This window comes from Rhyacophila brunnea, unplaced genomic scaffold, assembly GCF_057557595.1.
Source record: "Rhyacophila brunnea isolate RB1 unplaced genomic scaffold, BYU_Rbru_1.0 scaffold_24, whole genome shotgun sequence".
In the NCBI taxonomy this organism is placed as follows: Eukaryota; Metazoa; Arthropoda; class Insecta; order Trichoptera; family Rhyacophilidae; genus Rhyacophila; species Rhyacophila brunnea.
Window position 1 is genome coordinate 21,083,958 of NW_028232904.1, and position 21,628 is coordinate 21,105,585.

Below are 21,628 nucleotides of genomic sequence, written 5' to 3' on the forward strand. Positions count from 1 at the left end.
TCTGTAAAAATAGTCGCTAGCTTGTTGGCTTCTCAGCGAATGTGTCATCATCACAATCGCAGTAGCTGAATCGCCCGCTTTTAAATTCGCCAACAAACAGCTCGTAAAGTAGCTCAATGACGCATTTGGAAAAAAGTTGCAACCCACAAGAACTACATTTTACTGTATTGTGCTACATATTGTATTTTGAATTTGACTTATTTGTAATAATTATTACAAATCTATCACCGTTCAGGGAAAAAATGCGAAATCGACATACTTAATCTAAAATATAAATATATTTCAACACTGACTGTAATCTCATAATATAGGAATGATCGTAATTCACAAAAAAAAACAACAATTTTACTTGTTTGCGGTAGGTACGACCCGTGTTTCAGAAGAAGGGCACAACCCACAAAAACTAAATTTTACTTAATTGCATATCTAAATAATTGACTGCTCTGGAGCCTATAATAAGACACACAACCATGTTTTTAATTTAAATTTATATTGTAATCATGTATGTATATATTTATATTATTTGTATAAGTATTGTATCAAATTGGCATTATATCTATTATATTATATTATATTATATTATATTATATTATATTATAATAATTATGTATATTATATATTTTTATACCTGTATATATTATTATATTATTGTAACAAAGAATGAAAATATATATTTTGTCCTAGCACGAGCTGTTATTATTGTTTTATATCCCAATTCTAATACGGCTTATAATCTTAAGGGTCCCGGGTTTGAATCCCGGGTCCGGCAAATTCACATGGTATTTTACCATGTTTTTATTAGCTCGTATTCTTGTTTGTCCCGTACAGATTTTTTCTTGTTTGCCCAAGATTTTTAACTAACTTCCCGACTAGCTAGACATTTGAAACTTTTAGAATATATCAGAACACGACGGGAATGCATTTTTAAATACTTTTGGCCATATTTACGCAGAATCGAATTCATTTTCAGTTAATTATGTTTTTTATGTTTCGGAAAGAAATCGTTAAAAGTTATATTTACTTACTCACTATTATTGGTTGCTAAGTGGGTCCTAGCAACTAAATTATTAATATATACGTGCGTTACTATGGAAATCAATATGAAATGTCAAAATGACATTTCTGTATTCTATATTTTATTAATAAGTAGGTACATAGAATTGTCAAGTTTATATGATACAACAGAAAATTTAAAAACGTGGTATATATAAAGTTCTTTTTATCTTGTAATTATTTCAATATGTGCTTTGACTTAGAGTATGGACCTAATAGCAGTGACAAAGGTTATGTATGTTCAGCGCTCGAAATGGAAAAGTTTACGAACCGGAGCGCTCGACAAATTTTCTGAAGATATTTACATAGTCATCAAATCGTATGTGTATTTTATAAAAATAAGTGTGTCAGATTCTCTATTCTATGGCCTATCTAGCTCAGATGGTCAACATATTTTTTCCACGAGACGGAGCGATAATTTTACAAATTTCACGAGCCGGAACGGCGCTGCGGTGCGTTCCGTTCCATTTCGAGCCCTGTGTATGCTATGTATGCTATGGAAATTCGACATAAATAGTGCACGCTAAACAGATGATTGTCAAACAATACTTGCCATTAAATCATACACAATTTTAGATATTTTATAGTATATTTTTTATCGATTATGATTTTGGTTTAGGCAGGGCTTAATGAATTAAAAAAATGCTAACGTACACTCTCTGTAATAATATGTAATCTTAATTCGACGAAAACAAATAAGAATGACTGAAAATGTGTGCACTATTTTTGTCGTATCGCCCATAGCATACAATATAAACTATTGGGGCTATTAGGCTAAGGCCACATAGGTATGTGCCTTGCTTGGCGGCTACGTGCTAGGTGACATATCTTAGCGAACGGTCGCACACTAATACTATCGCAATGGCCACACTGCACGCTTAGCGCCTCGCTACGTGATTATTAGTCACCTAGTGAGTCTCTCGGCGAACAAATGTGTTGGTTGATTTTATTGTGTCACCTAGTGATTTTGCAAGATGGCGGATGTTTCTTCAGTATGACAAACGTAAAAACACCGTGTATTTTGAGGTTATGAATAATGACGCATGGGATGAATAATTATTAACATTATGCACCCAACAAGTTTGAATTTGCGACTTTCGAAATTTTAAACTTAAATTTTCTGTGAGAAATAGCGTTCTGGTTAGTTTTGAGAGTGACATATCGTTGTTGACTTGAGCGCTCCCAAATATGCCAAATGAATTTGTACCTAAGCACGTAGCGTGCAAATGTGGCAGTAGTGTTTTTAGTAGACAAGCATAGCACTTAGCTCAGCACTAGTGAAGCACCTACATTTATGGCCGAAGCCTTATGGTTTGGCTAGGCACGTTAATTATTGAATGTTAAAAACTAACCAGCACCATCTGCAATTATTATTTGTTTTCATTCTCAGTTAAATGAAAGCAAATAAATATGACTGACGGAGTTTAGTGTGCACTACATGGCCCCCACAAGGGGGGGTGGCTGACAAGGCCTGGGGGCCCGGGCTCAGGAAGGGCCCGGCGTGGCAAATCGAAAATAAGTGAGATAAACACACATCACAATTTTGCTCTAATAGTAAAAAAAAAGTCTCCTGCGGCGCTATTTTCCTTCTACAATGTGTTAAATGTTATTATTTGAAATTATGTGGTTGGACAATGCAATCGTATCAAATGTATCGATACCCGACAACTCCATAATTCAAATGGATGTAGGTAATAAAATATACAAAAAAAAACACTAAATATATTAATATAACTGTAGAGCGTCACACTGCCTTTATCTTTAGCGATAGGTAGGGGGGCCCGCCAAATATTCTAGCATGGGGACCCGCTTCAGGATGTGGGGGCCATGGTGCACTATGTCGGATTTCCACAGCCTACAATCTTCATCCACCCTTCACCACTATAAATTGAACAAGTGGCTAACATTCATGTCTCTAAAAACAAAAACCTGTTATTTCAACATTGTAGTCTTTGGAGGCCCATATGATCATAATATTATGAATTCAGTACCAGGTCCTGCCCATGCACAATTTTACCACACTAATGAATAATAATCAGCAAAGATATTGCATTTAATATCACCAGTATACACGCTGGTGTTAAATTCCGCTTTATTAGAATAGGCCCTGCGAGATCAACAAAGCATTTTGCTTACATAAGAGAAGGTACACTCGTTTTCAACTGCCTGGAATATTGCTAGTAATTGACTTATTATGCCATCTGTAAAGAGGTAATTTATTGATAACGTGAGAAACTATTGACATTTTTAAATAGTAAGAAAATAATTATGGTGTTATCGAAACTAACTTGTTTTCGTAACCTAGCAACGCTCTATGGTAAATAAGGAAGAATCAAATAATGTTTCTATAGATAAAGCAATGTTTTTACCCATATGCCACGAGTCCCTGGTGTCCCAGTTTCTGCTGAAAGCAGCTTTCCGTAGAAGAGGAAATGACTGCATCGCTGTCGGTGTAGGTAGGATATTCGATCGAGATTAATAATTAGACATATTATATGTATAACATGCAACAAGCACAAATTTGTATTGGTTTTAAATTGGTAAATTCTACCTACATACTTAATTGTTCTTACATTCTGTAAATCAGCGATTTCCAAACTGGGAGGCGCGGAGTGTTGCAAAGGGAGGCGCGAAAAGTTTAACACAAATGTAGCCACAGGTTTGCAGTTTGCAATTGCATGTTTATAAAGAGCCTGGGGCCCGGGCATAACATACACCACAAATTTAATCTAATAGTTTAAAAAAAGTCGCCTGTGGTGCTACTTTGTTTCAAGACTATTAAATATTTTAAATATGTAGTTGTGAATTGCAATTTGATGTGATACCTATATGATGATTGCTATAGGTAGGTACTTTAAGGATAACTCCCTTGTATAGTTTAGGAAACACTACTTTAGAGCACCACACTGCCCTTAACCTCAGCGATAGGTAGGTGGGCCCGCCAAAGATTTTGGTCTGGGGGCCCGCTTCAGGATGTGGGGCCCATGATAGAATCCATTTGTCAATGAACGATGATGAATTAGGATTGACTACTATTGAAAAGGAAAAAAATGATCGAATTATCGCATGATAATTCATTGAAACGAAAACCCTAGTTCAATTTTGAATGAATCGAAGTGAAGAAATAATACTATAATACTTTATCAAGAAAGGCAATGCAAGTTGTACTGCTATACCATTCGTCAGTGGCGCACCCAGGATTTAATATTGGGGGAGGCCAAGGAGGAGAATGTAAATTAGTCCCATAGACTCTTTTTCTTCTTCACAGCTTAATTTCTCGTTTATCGGTATTTTGTCTATTGCACTCGGTGTACCTATACCATGGTCCCCACATCCTGAAACGGGCCCTCAGGCTAGGATATTTGGTGGGCCCCCTAACTACCACTAAGATTAAATGCAGTATGAAACACTACATTAACGTTTTTCAAATTGTGTTTTAGTTCAAATGAAGGGTACTTATACAGTGAATTATTGGCGATTTTTAATACATCTACTTTAATAATGGAGCTGTTAAGTATCGACACATAATAATCAAAAAATATATTGCACAATTATATAAGTAATTAAAATGTTCATGGCCATGAAGTGTAATAGCGCCGCAGGCGACTTTTTTTACTATTAAAGCTAATTTATGATGTGTGTTTATCTCACTTATCTGATCAACCCGACACGCCGGGCCCCCCACAGCCCGGGCCCCCAGGCTAGAGCCCTGTCAGCCCTCCCCAGCCATGACCTTCACCACTCCAAAATTCGGGTGGACACCGAGAATTTTTTGACAGTTCCCTTAGGTATTGGGTTTCTAAAAAAACATGACATTAGTGTTTCGAAATTTTTGTGCTAGAAATTAAAATCTAAGAAATTTTTCTGAAAAGGGTGCTGGAGAATTATTACAAATCATTTTTTTGCCGTGTTTTATTGGCTTTCGATGTCAATGTTTAAAATCATTCTGATAATTTTCATATTTGGGGGGTGCTAGGGCCCCTTGCTCCCCCCCCCTGGGTGCACCACTGGTGTAAACCACTCCGGAAATCGGGTGGACATTAGAGATTGAGTTTCTAAAAAAACCCGACATTAGTGTTTCGAAATTTTTGTGTTAGAAATTAAAATCTAAGAAATTTTTCTAAAGAGGGTGCTGGAGAATTTCAAATCATTTTGTTGCCGTGTTTTTATTTGTCTAATCTATTGGCTTTCAATTCCAATGTTTTTGGGGGGGGGGGGGCAAGGCACCTTGGCCCCCCCTGGGTGCGCCACTGCCATTCGTAACATCATATTTTTGTGCAAAACGGGATTTTCTGCACTAGCTGCAATGAAATCCAAATATCGACTCCGTTTGGTAGTTAAAGAGCACTTTGTGCTAAGAAATAAGCACATCCATCACATGGAAAACAAATTAATTTAAAAATGAATATAATAAAAGTATTTAGTAAAATCTTGTTTATTTTTATACTTAATTAAGTTTTTTTCTTTATTGTGTTAAGTAGTACATTTTTGGCTATTTAAAAAAGGTGTGTGTATTATTTAATGAAATAAAGGGGGGAGGCGCCAAGATTAGATTTTTTTTAAAGGGAGGCGTAGTAACATAAAGTTTGGAAACCACTGCTGTAAATTAAGCGCTGTATTCAAGTGACCCTTTATTATTGTTCTTAGATTTTTTTATAAAATATGTATATTACTTGAACATGTTAAATTCTGAGCACTTCTATTCTACAATATATGAGTTAGGTACCTAAAGTCATAACTCACATATTCAAAAAATCGAGTTTTGAGATAATCGCAAAAAACCACCAGAGCACTGTTTTTGTAATTAGAAGAAGTATTGAACTCCCTTGAATATTAATGAGTGAGTGAGTCGATTTACATTTTTTTTAAATATATATTATAATATTCCTAAGGCTGCAGACACACAGCACACTATGAGAAATAGAGCTCCCTGATTGGTTAGACAGGCCTTGATGACAGAATTCACATTACTCATTGAGAAATGTGAGTTACGACGCCAACAGTCAACTTTGTCAACGATTTTCAGATGGTGTAAAGCTACTTTTGATAGCACACTATTTTACATTACAACGTTTTTCTCAGTTCGTATTCATTTTCAGTTAATTCTGTTTTGGATGAAAAGTTATTTCGGAAGAAATCCGTAAAAAGTAAGACTATTATTGGTTGGTAAGTGGGTCCTAGCAACTGAATTATTAATATATACGTGCGTTACTATGGAAATCAATATGACATTTCAGTAGGTAAGTATTATTTCTATCAAGTACCTACAAATCGTTTTTGATCGTTTAAGCTAGTCATGTCAAGTTTATATGATTCAACAGAAAATTTAAAAACGTTGAAAGTATATAAAAAGTTCTTTTTATCTTGTAATTATTGTTTCTTTATATAGATTAAGTAATGCCTTTGCAAAATGTGAGTTATGACTTTAGGCAACTCATATATTGTTAAGTAGGTAGGTATTTGGGTAAAATGAAACAATATAAATGTATTCCTTGCATGCTGGGATTATTTATTATTATATCAATTAAATACAATTAGAAAAATTTGCTATTGACATCAGCCAAGAAAGTAATAAATGAATGTTAACATGTCAATTTATTACAAACGTACCATTATTATATGTCCCGCCAAAGTTCCGAGGGTCCCCGGCAAAATGGGCCGAAAGAAGGCTTAGAACCTTTGATCGGGACAGTTTTAATGGCACAGAATGAAGAATAAAAAAAATCTGACTCGCGTTTACAAGCCGTAGGTCGTATTAAACAATTAAACTTTCTAACTTATCCACTATGTTTATCATTTACATGAGCGGTCCTCAATTGGGTGGGCCCGACAAGCGTGTGCAATGTTTAAAAGTACAAACAGACCGTGTTTTCAAAATATGCACACAAACCTCCCGGATAAAAATTCAATTGAACTTATAATAATCATATTAAACAAATTTCCCAAGTCTGGGAAAACAAAAATGAGTATAAAACCTCTAACTTAAAAATCCGGAAGGCGGCAACACTTGCACGTATTGAATATTTTGTCCACAGACACGGTCTGTCAAAACCTTTGTCATTTGTTTTATAATTTGTTCTTAAATAATCTAGTTACAATTTACGAGAATAACCGTTGTTTTGCCATTTTTTTCTTTGTTAAATCGTCAGAAATATACAATTGGTAGCCTAAAATTGTACTGCTATGTCAGAATTGAAAAATTTGCAGAGAGCCGTGCTCATTTTTATTGCCATCCGTTGACAAATTTGAAACGCTTCATGTTGAAAGAGACAATGAGAGGTTTTGTAAATTTATATTTGCCGAGTCGGATTTCACCGGCATCATGTTGTTAAAAAACAAACGCTTTTTGTGTTAAGCTATCGAAAATATAAGTATTACATTTTATAAGGTATTGTAGTTCTCTAGTCTTGCAACATTTTAAAGCGACCGGATATCCAGTGAATAGTTTTTCAAATTTCGAACGCTGCAGTTATCTTCAACGATATAAAAATATAAATATACCATGAAGGTTGCCGCGTATTTAGTGATTTTGACAGATAAACTAAACAAACAATGGCGGAATCTCTAGTGTAATTTTTAGTTCTTTTTTATAGCAGCGCAATGTTTAAGCTAGACGTTGCAGAATGGTGTCATCTGCGGTAGTAAGTGTAGCACTTTACGCGGAAGGTTTCTCTTCGGAGGAGACGTTGGTGACCCCTGAGGCGACAGATGCAGATTCATCTGGAGACGCCTGGCAGGACAGGGAGGGGAATTTCTTGTAGAGGGCCGCTCTGTATTTTGGATGGCTGGAAAATTAAAAAGATAACATTGTTATTGATTAGAGATGATCAGAGACCCATAAGAATCCCATTTGTCGCTAATTAAAGTTTGTAAAAGAGTAATTATTGTTGTATATTATAAATTACCTGATGCCGTATACAATGGGGTTGTAGACAGCATTGGCTTTGGCGAAGAGTGATCCCCAGATGGTGGCAAGCGGGCTGATGGGCATGCTCTCGAAGACTCCGGCGTAGTTGATCACCAAGTAGGGTGTCCACGCCATGAACCACAGAGAGATGGTCATCAGTGCAACCTTCAGAAATAAGACAGTAAAGTTCACTCATTAGTATCATATCATCGACAACAGATATAACATTTAAAGATTGCTAAAGGATTATTCTTCTTTTTGTGTATGTAGAGTTTTTTTTAATGAAGTATTAATAAGTTATCATTATTTTAATATCCATTCTATTCATTGCAGCTTTGAAACGTGATGGATACTGGTATAAATTCTGTAGCCAAGAGAGATGCATACCAATTCTTATTTTTCTCTTTATCTCCTCCTGTTTGGTCATTTCACATGATGTAGTCAAAGAATTCGAGTTTTCACGTCCTAACAATGAACTAACCTGCCATTGGTGATGCCAATTGGTAGAGCAATAACTCTTTTCAACCAAATTGCTTCGGATGTTGATATATTCCATCTACGTGAGAATGAGTATAGGTGGACGTTATTTTATAAATTCTTAAAATAGGGTCTGCTTAACTCATCCGGTGTACTTCCTTGTACCTATATACTTCATATTTTTTGTATTTACACATTTATACTATAGAATAACTTAATATTGCATAATTACAATATTACATAATACTTTTTTAATAATATTTATTTGTTTCTAAATGTCATGTTGTGAACGTCTTAAACTTATAATTTGTAATGTCCACAATATGTAAAATAAATTAAAATTGAAATTGAAAATGATTCTTTGGTTTCTTAAACCCATTGTTTAGAGTATCCACTACATCGTTACGTATTCTCTGTTTATAAAATGTCCTTAGGATTGAATAAGATTAAATGCGTTGCTGAAGACTGAAGTTAGTACGAAGCTAGAGATAAAATCTTTATCAGAGTAAAATGAAATAATTGTAAAGAGTATTACCTTGGCCAATTTGCATTCGGCGCTGGTGTTGGACTGTTCAGCTGTCCTCAGGGAGGCGACGTTCATCTTCTTGGCCTGTTCCCTCATGTTCTTCTCGTGGGCAGACACAGCCTGGACGATGAAGAAGTAAGAGTAGATGATCAACAGGAGAGGCGCGAAGTAGACGAAGACGGAGTAAACCAGGATGTAACTGCGGCTGAGCCATTCCTTGTTCAGATAGTCGGTTCCGCAGGCGGTCATGTTTCCTTCTGGCACATACCTGAATTGAAGAAAATCAGCAGTGTTTTCAAAATAGTTTGAAAGCAAAGTCAGCTTTAAAATTTCGATTTATATTTATTTACGTTCACAATAATATGACATTTAAGCGCGAAATATATTATGGTGCATGTCGCGGACTATCACGTGACGTCACAGTAAGCTGCCCCAACGGGAAAAAAGTGTGTAAAGTCGTTTTTCTTGGTGTTTAAAATTTTATCAGACTGATGCTCCCATCCCGTAGCACATTTTGAATCTTTAAACGAACATTGTCAGTTACCAAAATCTGCCGAAATCACTAGAACAACAATGAGGTCACCTCACGTTGAACTGCACTGCATAGACACCTGCATGACTCAATTAACGTTTTATCATCTTCTACAAATGCCTAAACTTTTCGATTGTCATGTCAAAATCACGTTCTATGGCACTGTGTATTTTCTATAAGAATGTTGTCTATTATCTATGGTCTGCAGATTGGGTTCTGTTCAAAATATTATCTATGGATGTCATGTCGCAAGTAATTAACTGTTAAAATTAATTGAAATTAGCATGAAAAATTAATAATAATTCTAATTACTAATACATTATAGTTGGCACACTTCATCCATGCCATTCTTCAGAGAATTTACAGAGATGGTGATCGTTCAAAATATTCTGCAAAATGACGAAGCCATAGACTAAATTTGTCGCCGCGACAGCGTGACGGTAGGCGACAAGATTGCAGGCGACATGCACCTCAATTTGATCACAACTTTAGATGTTGTTTAGAATGAACAAAAAGAAACAAGCTGCAAAACAAATGAGATAGAATTTTTGAAACTAAGAATAGTGAAGAATTACCTCTACCGAATGAGATAGTATGTTTTTATTTTAAGAAATCATAAAACAATATCCATAGAAATCAAAACCTCGATTACGGAAGATTCCCTGGGAAAGGAAACATCGTAGTTCAAATACGCAAAGCACTGACTTCTCAAGCCGAGGGTTCTGGGTTCGATCCGGTGAGATCACAATACATCATACAATTTTCTCAAGATTAATTGTTTCTGTGATGTTTTTCAATACAGTAATTGAGTCTCTCGGTCCAGCTATAGTATAAAAATAACTTTATATTGCTTTGTTAAGAGTAAGAGAATGTATGGTCACCTGTTCCATCCGAACATGGGGGCCAAGGTCCAGCCGAGAGCGAAGACCCAGATGAAGAGGATCCTAAGCATGGCGCCGTTGTTAGTGAGAGGCTTTGCGGCCAGACCCTTCACAATGACGTTGTAGCGGTCGAAGGCGATCATCGTCATGGTCCAGATGGAAACGCAGCCGAACAGTGATCCCAGGCACCCGTATATTTCGCACATGAAAGGTCCTAGGAAATAATATCACCATTAATTTGATTGGACATAATCTACATCAGAATTTGATACAGTATGTGTCATTTTATGTGTTTCTAAGTGGTCGAACATTACACCCACGTACAGTGGCGCACCCAGGATATAATATTGGGGGGGGCCCAAGGAGGAGAATGTAAATTAGTCCCATAGACTCTTTTTCTTCTTCACAGCCTAATTTATCGTTTATCGGTCTTTTGTCTATTGCACTCGGTGTACCTACACCATGGTCCTAACATCCTGAAACGGGCCCTCAGGCTAGGATATTTGGCGGCCCCCCTACCTACCGCTAAGATTAAAGGCAGTGTGAAACACTAAATTAACGTTTTCCAAATTGTGTTTTAGTTCAAATTATTATATTATATTATATTATATTACTTATACGGTGAATTATTGGCGATTTTTAATACATCTACTTTAATAATGGAACTGTCAAGTATCGACACATAATAATCAAAAAATATATTGCACAATTATATAAGTAATTGAAAATGGTCATGGCCATGAAGAATAATAGCAGGCGACTTTTTTTACTATTAAAGTTAATTTATGATGTGTGTTTATCTCACTTATCTGGTCAGCCGGGCCCCCAATAACCCAGGCCCACAGGCTAGAGCCCTGTCAGCCCTCCCAACCTATGACCTACACCACTCCGGAATTCGGGTGGACACGGAGAATTTTTTGACAGTTCCATTAGGGATTGGGTTTCTAAATAACCCCGACATTTTCGAAATTTTTGTGTTAGAAATTAAAATCTAAGAAATTTTTCTATAAATGTGCTGGTGAATTACATTCTGATAACTTTTATTTTGGGGGGTGCCAGGGCCCCCTGGCCCACCCCCTGGGTGCGCCACTGCCCGCGTAAGCTAGTGGAGTGAGTCTGTTAAATGTTTTTAAATGTGAGTTTGAGCAAGTAGCTAACATGCATTTCCTCTAAAAACAATCTGTTAAGAAACCTCTTCGTGAGGCGATCAAGATCCATATCGGATTGTAGAACCAGTTAAAAAAGTAGTTAAACCTTCAGCTTGTAATATTATAAAAAAACATTGCATTTAAATTGTTTTTCATTAGTTTGTGTCATTTTGTATGTTTTAATCGGTGATTCGTTCTGCTTATGTAAAAAAATTATTTTTAGTTTCAAAACGCAAATGTGACGTCGTTATAGATAACGTAATTTTTTACGTATTGCATGAGTGACAATATATCTAAGTATTGCATGAGTGACAATATATCTAAGTAATTAATTATATTTTCATTAATTTATGAATTTTCCAATAATTTCAAGTCATATGACGATTGATACTGATAATTGAATACAATGTAATAAGCTAATAAGTCATCATCGCATTGGATTACGTGTATAAGATGGCAAGTCTCTGTATACAAGGAGCATGGCCCCCACATCCTGAAGCGGGCCCCCAGGCTAGGATGTTTGTTGGGCCCCCCTACTTACCGCTAAGGGTAAAGTCAGTGTGACACGCTGCAGTAGCGTTTTCCAAATGGCGTACGCGGGAAAATTATGGTGTATTTTTAGCGTTTTATATATTTTTAATAATATGTACTTACATCCATTTGAATTGTGGAGTAAAAAATTGCATCGTACAACCAAATATTTTTAATTATCAATATCATTGCCGAAATAGTCCGCAGGCGACTTTTTTTTACTATTAGAGCAAATTCATGATACGTGTTTATCTCACTTATCTGGTCGACTCGTCACGCCAGCCCCTTCCTGACCCCGGGCCTCTAGGCTAGAGCCCTGTCAGCACCCCCTTGTGGGGACCATGACAACGAGACCATTGGAAGTTTAAAAATTAAGCAGTTAGTAATAAATATACGTACCCAATACCCATGTCTCATTGTAGCAGTTGATGATCATGGGAGGAGACATGCAGAACATCATGAAGAAATCTGAGAAGGCCAAGTTCACAACCAGAAGATTTGATGGAGTTTTGAGTGACTGTAGATGGAAAATATTATTTTTAAGAAACAAAAAAAAACTAAGCATACGTACTAGGTAGTAGGAGACTTAAAGGACAGAACGTTATAAGTAGATATGGAAATATTGAATCGATTGGTAAGAATACACTAAAGCAAGATTAATATACATTTTAGATTTAAAACAATGATAAACGCATCGAAAATGCGTCATCGTCATAGATGAGAACTGTTTATTTTCTCGTTGCATGAGTATCGACCAAATTCTTCCAAAAACTTTCAGATCGATAGCATCCACTGAGGAAAAGGGAAGAATTTGGTTTCCATGTTTGGAGTCAATTTCAAGTCTCTGTCCACACGTCGTGCATATGCGAAGTAATCGTTGGAAGTTTAATTACATATATACAGTAGGTACATGGACCTATATAATATACATAGAGCCCAATGCAAGAATGCTATAGGTAAGATTAGTGGAAATAAAAATCGAGAGATTTGATTTACGCCATTTGATTTTGTGGACTCTAATACGAATGGAACAAAAATTTTGAATCGTTTTCTAAAAATCATTAGCTGGCTAAAGGTTAGGGCTGCAATAAACGGGCCGTATTTGCGGCTGAAACGAGCCGTAATACACACAACGATGTGCTTTTAAATATGGAAGTATGCAGTTATTGTAAATCGTTGCAATTTTATGTGAAAAATTAATATTTTTACTTACTTTTTGTCCAGAGAAAATGTAGATAACCATGCCATTGCCAATAACCGAAACAACTCCCAAACAGAAAATCGTAAATCCTAAAAGTCCGTGCCAAAGTGGGTTCATGGGGGGGAATTGATACCTGAAATAAAATAAATAAATAATAACATAACCGTTTGATCAACATGAAACGAAATTAAAAAATATGTGAAAATATTTAAACAATGACAGAAATGTGTATGTACATACGAAAACTTTATGTCAGTACACACAGCGATAGCTGGAAACGGCCTATGTATGATTATATAATTTATAAGTATAAAATAATAGGTGCATCATTATATGGATCTAATAATATTGAAGTTAATGTCACCACGCACCACACCCGGTTTTAATCGGGCGTGTCACGGGACCCTACGTTTGGATGTGACGCATCATTTTTTTATGACTGGGAATGTCTCAGGAGACCAAGGTACCCATGTGAGAGATGAGCACGTAGAGGCAATATTAAAAAGTGTAGTAAGTAACAAAAGCTATTACAAAACTGCTGAACAATCGATCTTCACATTGACAGTATGACTCCGCAATTTATTGGAATGCAACAAAATTGGCTTTTGTAGCGACCATGTTGGACGGTTATATAGACCCAACAGCTGATTGAACCGACTTGAGCAGCTCTTTCCGTTTCGTACACATTTTAGGACATTCCCAAAGGATGTGGTTTGCATCCTGTATTTATTTTCTCCGCCACATTGACATGTTGAACGGGTAACAAGACCAAGCTCAAAGAGCCTGCCAGCCAAGCCACTATGTCCAGTCGATAATTGACTGGTGTAATGATCTGGAGTCAAAGCGGTTATTTCCATTCGCCATTTGATTTAAAAAAAATAAAGGATCCGATAAGATGGAATTGGAGAAATTACCAATGAGCATCGACCATATGGAGCATGTTTGGCGGAACTTTGTCTACGACGGTGATGTTACTCGCGCCGTAGGCGGCTGCTTGAGCTCCCCATGCCTGCAGCGCACTGTATCCCGCCACGCCGGTCGCCATCCTTCAACTTTATCTGGCTTACCTATGGAAAACACAAAACAATCACTCAAATTGTCAGATAAACCATTAATTGCAGGGAAGGATTCATGACAATACAGGTGAGACTGATAAGAGGTTATTTTAACAGACGTATTTTATCTTTCACCGCAAGTAACCACTAAAACGCAGCATGCTGTTAAGTTTTCGACCGCATCTAGCGATAGCTTGCCGCATTTTAATGTATGCTTGCAGTTCGTGTGTGCCGGCCTTTACCGAGTCCGGTATACAGTTCGCCGTATCACACTTCGTGAAATGTTGTATCGGAAATATATGACCATATATTAAAGACCGTCCAACGTCTTTGGGTCGTATAGTACTGACATAACATTCATGTCTAAATAAAACACGGTTTTTATCGGTTTATACTTTACAGGAAGCTAGCAGCAGACAAATTTTGAAAATAGCCTATATACTGGATTATTTGTTAGGTAAGGTTAGGTTTTCATTCTTGAATTCATGAATTTTGCCGAAATTAGTTATGAAATTTGAATTAATGTTCATATTGAATCTAATAAAATTGGAGACCGTATAGTATACGATTATCTCTTTCCGATAAGAAAGCTCACGGCGAACTGTGACACGGTGAAATGTTTTACGTGCAATTTACATGTCAGTATTGTAAGTTGACACAGAAGTTACATCCACTACTCAAATGTGGGATGGTCACAAAAATTGGGAGTGCAATATTGTATCTTGAGGTCACCCCGCAGGAATCGAACCTGCATCTCTCGGGTATCGCGCCCATGCACATAGAAACACTATGCTAAAGGAGTCATACTTAATTGAGACAAATTTTAACTAGTGGCTTAAAAATATTACTAGACAATACAGAATATATGGACTGAGTATTAAATTAAGGAATTAATATTAGCTATGATGTACCAATATCTAAGTAGGTATATAATTATAGAAGGATAACTTTACTGTACATAGGAATTGATGATATTTCCCTCAGAGTGCAGACATTTTAAAGGTTTTTTTTTATTAGCTGCAACAGCCCAGTAGGCAATCACGGTATTGGGTTATTATATTACAAATAGTAAAAAAAGGATATAATATTCACCTGAGATAAACTAGGTGAACGAAAAATGCCTGAGCACTGAAGAAAATCGAAGACGAATCGAACTACTTCAGCTGTTGACGGCCACTGGAAGGGCACGTCGCCAGATAATGATGAGGATGTGCTTTGATAGCTACTCGACTTCTTCACCGCTCGCGGAGCCTTTTATACCGACTCTCAACGATCGATATTTTTCATAATTCAATATAAGAATAAGAAAACAAACAAACGTCACCTCTGTAAAGTTAGGGCCGCATTTGGGAATAGCTATTGTAATAAAAACGGTGTTAATATTAAATCTTCACCAATCCGGACCATTGAACGTTGATTATTTGAACAATGTGCTGTGGTTCTGTCATGGTTCCCACAAGGGGGATCTGACAGGGCTCTAGCCTGGGGGCCTGGCGTGGCAAGTCGACATATACTCATAAGATAATAATAACTAAATACTAAAAAAAGTCGCCTGCAGAACTATTTTCGGTACAGTTCGGTTATGAGGAATACAGCGGAAAACACATTTTGAATATACCCGATATACAGGATTATTTATTTTGTTAGTTTGGGTTAGTTTAGGTAAGGTTGGTTTAGGTTAGGTTATGTTAGGTTTGGTTAGGTTAACCCAGTGGTCGGCAAACTCAGTAGTCAACAGAGCCAAATATCAACAGTACAACGTTTGAGATTTCTTTTGAGAGCCAAATTTCTTAAACTGAAACTATATAGGTAGGTATGCAATAGTAAGCAAGTAGGTATCTCGTGATTATTTTTTTCTTTCAAAATAGCAACAACCTCTTTTATTACCCCGGTCATACTTTTCGCCCCATCTGTTGAAATTGACACAATTTTATTGAGTGGAATATGATGTTTTTCCATGCACTCAATTACAGCATTAATTGCAATATCCTCGTCACGTGTTTGACCTTCTTTGAGTGGCAATAATCATAAAAGTTCTTCTTTAGGACTTGTAGATGAAATAAATCGTACAAAAAGTGAATCTTGCGCTGTATCATTTATGTCACAAGTCACAAGACTCGTCAACTGCTATTGATAAAGCTGAAACGAATTTCTTCAACTTACTGGTTGGTTATATTCGAAAACATTTTGATTGCTCTATCTTTCAATGTTTTTGCCCGTACGTGGTCATTTGTGGCAGAGCCACATTCAAGGGGCTAAAAAGCCGCATGTGGCTCGCGAGCCGGGATTTGCCGACCACTAGGTTAACCCAACAAATAATCCAATATATCGGCTATTTTCAATCGTATCGTGTTTTCCGCTGTATTCCTCGTAACCGAACTGTACCCTATTTTCTTTAGTGGTTATGAATATTTCAAATTATGTGGCTGTGTGATGCAATTTGATGTGATAAAATGATTGGTATATTTAATTAAATGATAATTCACGCGTAGAATTTTATTTTATTATTATTTAATGTGTTTTTCCTGACTTACAAAATGGCTTTTTATCCAATATGCCGAAGAGTTCCATGTTACTTGGGTACCATAAAAGTGCTTTATTATATAAAAACAACAACTCAATAAACCAACTGGATTTATTTAAAAATCGCTAAAAATACACGGAATACCTTTAATCCTAGGGTTCCGTGGAAACCGACTTGGGGAACACTACTGTAAAAAAAACACACTGCCCTTAACCTTAGCGAGGGGGGATGTCATAGGTCCTAGCCTGGGGACCCGCTTCAGGATGTGGGGGGCATGGGTAATGTGCTACAGATCCACCAAGAGAGTCAGTTTAAATATGATCTAGCCTTTCTTCAACCCAGCCGCAATTCAACATTCTAGGGCCGGTAAATGAGGCGTCTAATTCGAAAAAGCGATAAGTCCACATTTGGTCAAAATCGAGAAAAAAATACGCACGTATTCTTTGTACAATTTTACACAATATATATTGATCTATAAATTCCAAAACGCGACATAGCCCTACGAAAAAAAATATTTTAAGTCTCGATTTATTACAAAAAGCGCCAAGTCCGTGTTTCATAACATTTAAAGCTTGGTTGATTTCGCGCGTGTTTAAGTCAATCAATAAGGGAACGTTCAATATTGAAAAGGGCGTCTCCCATGATGTAGCATCTGGTAAACTCGTGACAGTGCCACTGAAATATGTGCCCTATGCGGAGTAAATTAAAAAGTGAGGTACAAATAGCGCTACGTCCAATTTTATTGTGCCTATATTTATTACATTTAAGAGTTTATCGGCTGAAACAAATTGCCATTTGGTTCTAAGTTCGACATAGAATAAATACAACGGAAAAAAATAATCTCACGTTAAAACAAATAATTGAAGCTCGAAACATTAAAACGATGTTTCCCGAAAATATTGAATTATGGACTTGTCGCTTTTTGTAATTAGACGCCTCAAATACCTATCTACCTAGCAGATATTCAGTAAAGCCACGAAATGACAAACAGGAGATTTTTGGAGCCGCCATCTACAAAGAATGGTCTTTAAACATCAGCTGTCAAGGATATCTTCTGAGAAGATTAGTCAAAGATTATCAGTTTCTACATATCTAGATATAGGCCCTTTTGATGTTAGTTACAGGGATTTTGTTATGCTTTGAGTAATGTTTTTACTCTATTTATGATTTACTTAATAATCGGACTATATCTATCATGGCCCACACAAAGGGGGGGCTGACAGGGCTATAGCCTGGGGGCCCGGGCTCAGGAAGGGCCCCGGTGTGGCGAGTCGACCAGATAAGTGATATAAACAAACATCACAAATTCTCTCTGATAGTAAAAAAAATCTCGTTAAAAAATAAAAAGCGCTATTTTTCTTCAATAATGTTATTATTTCAAATTATGTGGTTGTACGATACTATTTTTAATTGTGTATCAATACTCGACAACTCCATAATTTTATTCGAATGGACGTAAGTATTAAAACATACCTATTTACAAGAAAAAACACTAAATGGCCTGGGGGCCCGCTTCAAGATGTGGGGGCCTTGATATCTATTATCACCTATAAAATCTGATGAATTGATTGCTTCATCTGCGTGAAAGAAAATCACCGTTGTCTTCTGAAAATAATTAAAATATTTCTACGATCAACAGTCAGTCAAGAGCGACTAAGTAAACTGGTGACACTGCACTGATTAATTTTACGATTACTTACATAATTCTGAAATAATCACTAAAATAATATACTTTATGCGAAATCGTGGAAAGATTTTGTTAAAATGTAAATACATACCTATTATTATGCACATAATAATAATATTAATTAATACCTGCATGGAGCGACTTTGGATGCCTGAATAGTATCTTCAAAAGCACATAACAGAATTTGAGATAATAAATAGAATACCGATTGGCTATATTCAATACGCCCCACGTTGAAGCAGGTTTTTGAATGTGTGAGTGTCCTACGAAAATGAAGCACGCATTATGCACGTGCAATAGTGTGTGTAATACACCAACATTAAATGAGCGTAAATGCATAAACCGAGAGCAGTTTTCAATATTAGACGTACAACGTATTCTTGACACGTGTGTAAGTTTAACCCAGATTCTTCCTTACTTGAGACGGTTACCTGCTATCGCCTTACCCGTTGGGTATTTTCAGTTCCCATTATTTCTGAGTTCCCTGTTCAAAAGTGACCTCCCATTGTGTCTTAAAAATGTAGTGTTCAACCAATGTGTGCTGCCAATGCTTACATACGCGTGTACAATATGGACTCATAATATAAGATAAATCCAAGGCACAGTGACGTCCCGTGGGGGTAGGCAGATTGAGCGTCGCTTGGGGGCGGCAGTTACTCGAAGGGCGGCAAATCGAGGAAAATCATTTAAAATATATAGAAATAGGTAAGTACCCAGCGCTCGAAATGGAAAAATTTACGAACCGGAGCGCTCGACAGTTTTCTGAAGATTTTTACATAGTAAAGTTATCAAAGTCTGTGTTTTTTTTTCATAAAAATAAGTGTGTTAGATTTTCTATTATATGGCCTATTCCGCTCAGACGGTCAAATTATTTATTCCACGAGACGGAGCGATAATTGTACCGATTTCACGAACAGGAACGGCGCTCCGGTGCGTTCCGATCCATTTCGAGCCCTGTAAGTACCTTAACTTAGTAACAACGAAAATATCTTTCCATTAAAAAAATCAGCTCACTGGTTTTGTCGGGTTCGTGATATCTAGTTTACTTCCGTTGTTCTTCGACGTCCTTGGTGACCAGAAACGACACGTGCAGATTTGCGAATAATAAAATTACTCTGATATTTGGTTAGTAATGTATCCATACAACGCATTTCTTAGATATTGGACTCATGAAAGGATGATAAAAATAATGTATGAACAAATGAGGCGGCATTTTGGCGCTGCTTAGGGGCGGCATTTTATCTAGGGACGTCACTGCCAAGGCACAACGCGTAAAGATCACAGAAGAAACACATAGATAAGGAAGCGTACATGAGAAAGCGATGTGATAAATGTCGCTAAGCAGATGAAATGCCAATGGGCTACACAGAAAACCGCTGGACAAAATAATGTCGTCATACAGTGCAGCGCTCGAAATGGAAAAGTTGACGAACCGGAGCGCTCGAAAATTTTCTGAGGATATTAACATGGTTATCAAATTTTATGGGTATTTTATAAACATAAATGTGATAGATTTTTTGTTATATGGCATATTTAGCTCAGACGGTCAAAATATTTTAACCACGAAATGGAGCGATAACTTTACAGATTCCACGAATCGGAACGGCGCTCCGGTGCGCTCCAGTCCATTTCGAGCTCTGATACAGTGATACCCAGTGACATCCCGTGGTGGTAGGCAGATTGAGCGTCGCTTGGGGGCGGCAGTTACTCGAAGGGCGGCAAATCGAGATTTTGTATACTTATAGAAATAGCTAAAAATATTTTGTTTACATGTTGTACCTACCTACAATAATAGCTTTGTAAAAATGGTGTGGAAATAGCAAATCTGTGTATTGCTAAATGGTACAAACCAAATGTGTCAGAATGGGGTGGCTTTTTGGCGCTGCCTAGGGGGGGCATTTTGCCTAGGGACGTCACTGGTGATACCCAAGGGATACTACACGCCCACAGGGACTCCCGAAAATCCGCTGGCTAGACGCGCTCATAAAGTTCGGTGGATGTACGTGGCAGCAAAAATCTAGGGACCGAGAAGTGTGGATAGGACTTGGGAAGGCCTTCATCCAGCTGTCGATCGACCCCGGTTCATGATCATGAATAAAACCCAAGATGTTATATTTTCTTCTTCATAATGTCAATTCAATTTTGAATGGGGGCCTTCAAAAATATCGGTTGGCCAATTGTAATAATATTATAATAATCTTATTAGGTATATATTTTCTAGTTCGTCCCTGTAAATTAAGACGTTCGTATTCTAATGCCATTATTCTTACACGTGATTGTTTTTCCTTTCTTTACTGGTTTATCACAAACAAGGACAATCCACTAATAGGATTATCTTATTGTCTCTGCCTTACTAACTTAATTCTTTTTCATATTATTATTTTGAGTACCTATTCGGTGTGAACTTGCGCCCTTTTCACAGTTCAATAAACGGAAAATCAAAAGTACATATTATTATATTATATTTCAGGGTGACAACACTTCGTGCTAATATTAAATTCATTGCAAACCATAATATTACTACCTATTAATAAAATTTGTGTGAAATATTTACAAGATAAAAAGAACTTTTTATATACAACGTTTTTAAATTTTCTGTTGAATTATTATGCTCAATATGCTCAAACTTGTACTTGATATGAAGTAAATAAAAAACAAACAAACAAAATATAGAATACTGAAATATCATTTTGACATTTCATTTTGATTTCCATAGTAACGCACGTATCGACCATGTTTAGGAAAAAGGGCGTAACCCTCACAGAACAAATTTTACAGCAGGGGCAAAAAACTTTTTTGAATAATTTTAGTTTGATATTTTAAAAAAAATAGCCACAGACATTGGGTGCATGATGATTGATGATTTGGTGTAATATATTTTCGATCTAATAATAATTAAAGAAGTCATTACAGAAATATGATTAAAATTGAGGGTAAATGCTTTTTTTCTTAAATTAAAACTTAATTAATCTCAATTAAAACCTGAATTTAGATAATAATTCGACATTTGCGGCTTACTTCCTTTTTATAGAACGTGTATTTAGTTGTATACAATGTATTATATGTGTATTAATTCTAATAAGCTCATTTCGAAAAATCGAGGGTT

At 36.5% G+C, this 21,628-nt stretch overlaps 1 protein-coding gene across 3 annotated transcripts; it reads right to left on the reverse strand.

Annotated features, from left to right (window-relative positions):
- Positions 1 to 7,447: 7,447 nt before the first annotated feature.
- On the reverse strand, positions 7,448 to 21,257 carry LOC147069186 (opsin-1-like). Of its 3 annotated transcripts, none has more exons than XM_085951008.1 (8): positions 21,218 to 21,257; positions 14,171 to 14,255; positions 13,269 to 13,389; positions 12,455 to 12,572; positions 10,377 to 10,590; positions 8,973 to 9,231; positions 7,959 to 8,125; positions 7,448 to 7,838 (listed from the first exon to the last, which is right to left on the reverse strand). In XM_085951008.1, exons 1-8 carry the CDS (start codon positions 21,255 to 21,257, stop codon positions 7,709 to 7,711), a joined length of 1,134 nt encoding a protein of 377 aa, XP_085807134.1. In that variant the 3' UTR covers positions 7,448 to 7,708. The 3 variants fall into 3 exon arrangements, with proteins under 3 accessions (XP_085807134.1, XP_085807133.1, XP_085807131.1); XM_085951007.1 differs by lacking the exon at positions 21,218 to 21,257 and adding an exon at positions 18,232 to 18,272 and having other exon boundaries at positions 14,171 to 14,275; XM_085951005.1 differs by lacking the exon at positions 21,218 to 21,257 and having other exon boundaries at positions 14,171 to 14,301.
- Positions 21,258 to 21,628: the final 371 nt, after the last annotated feature.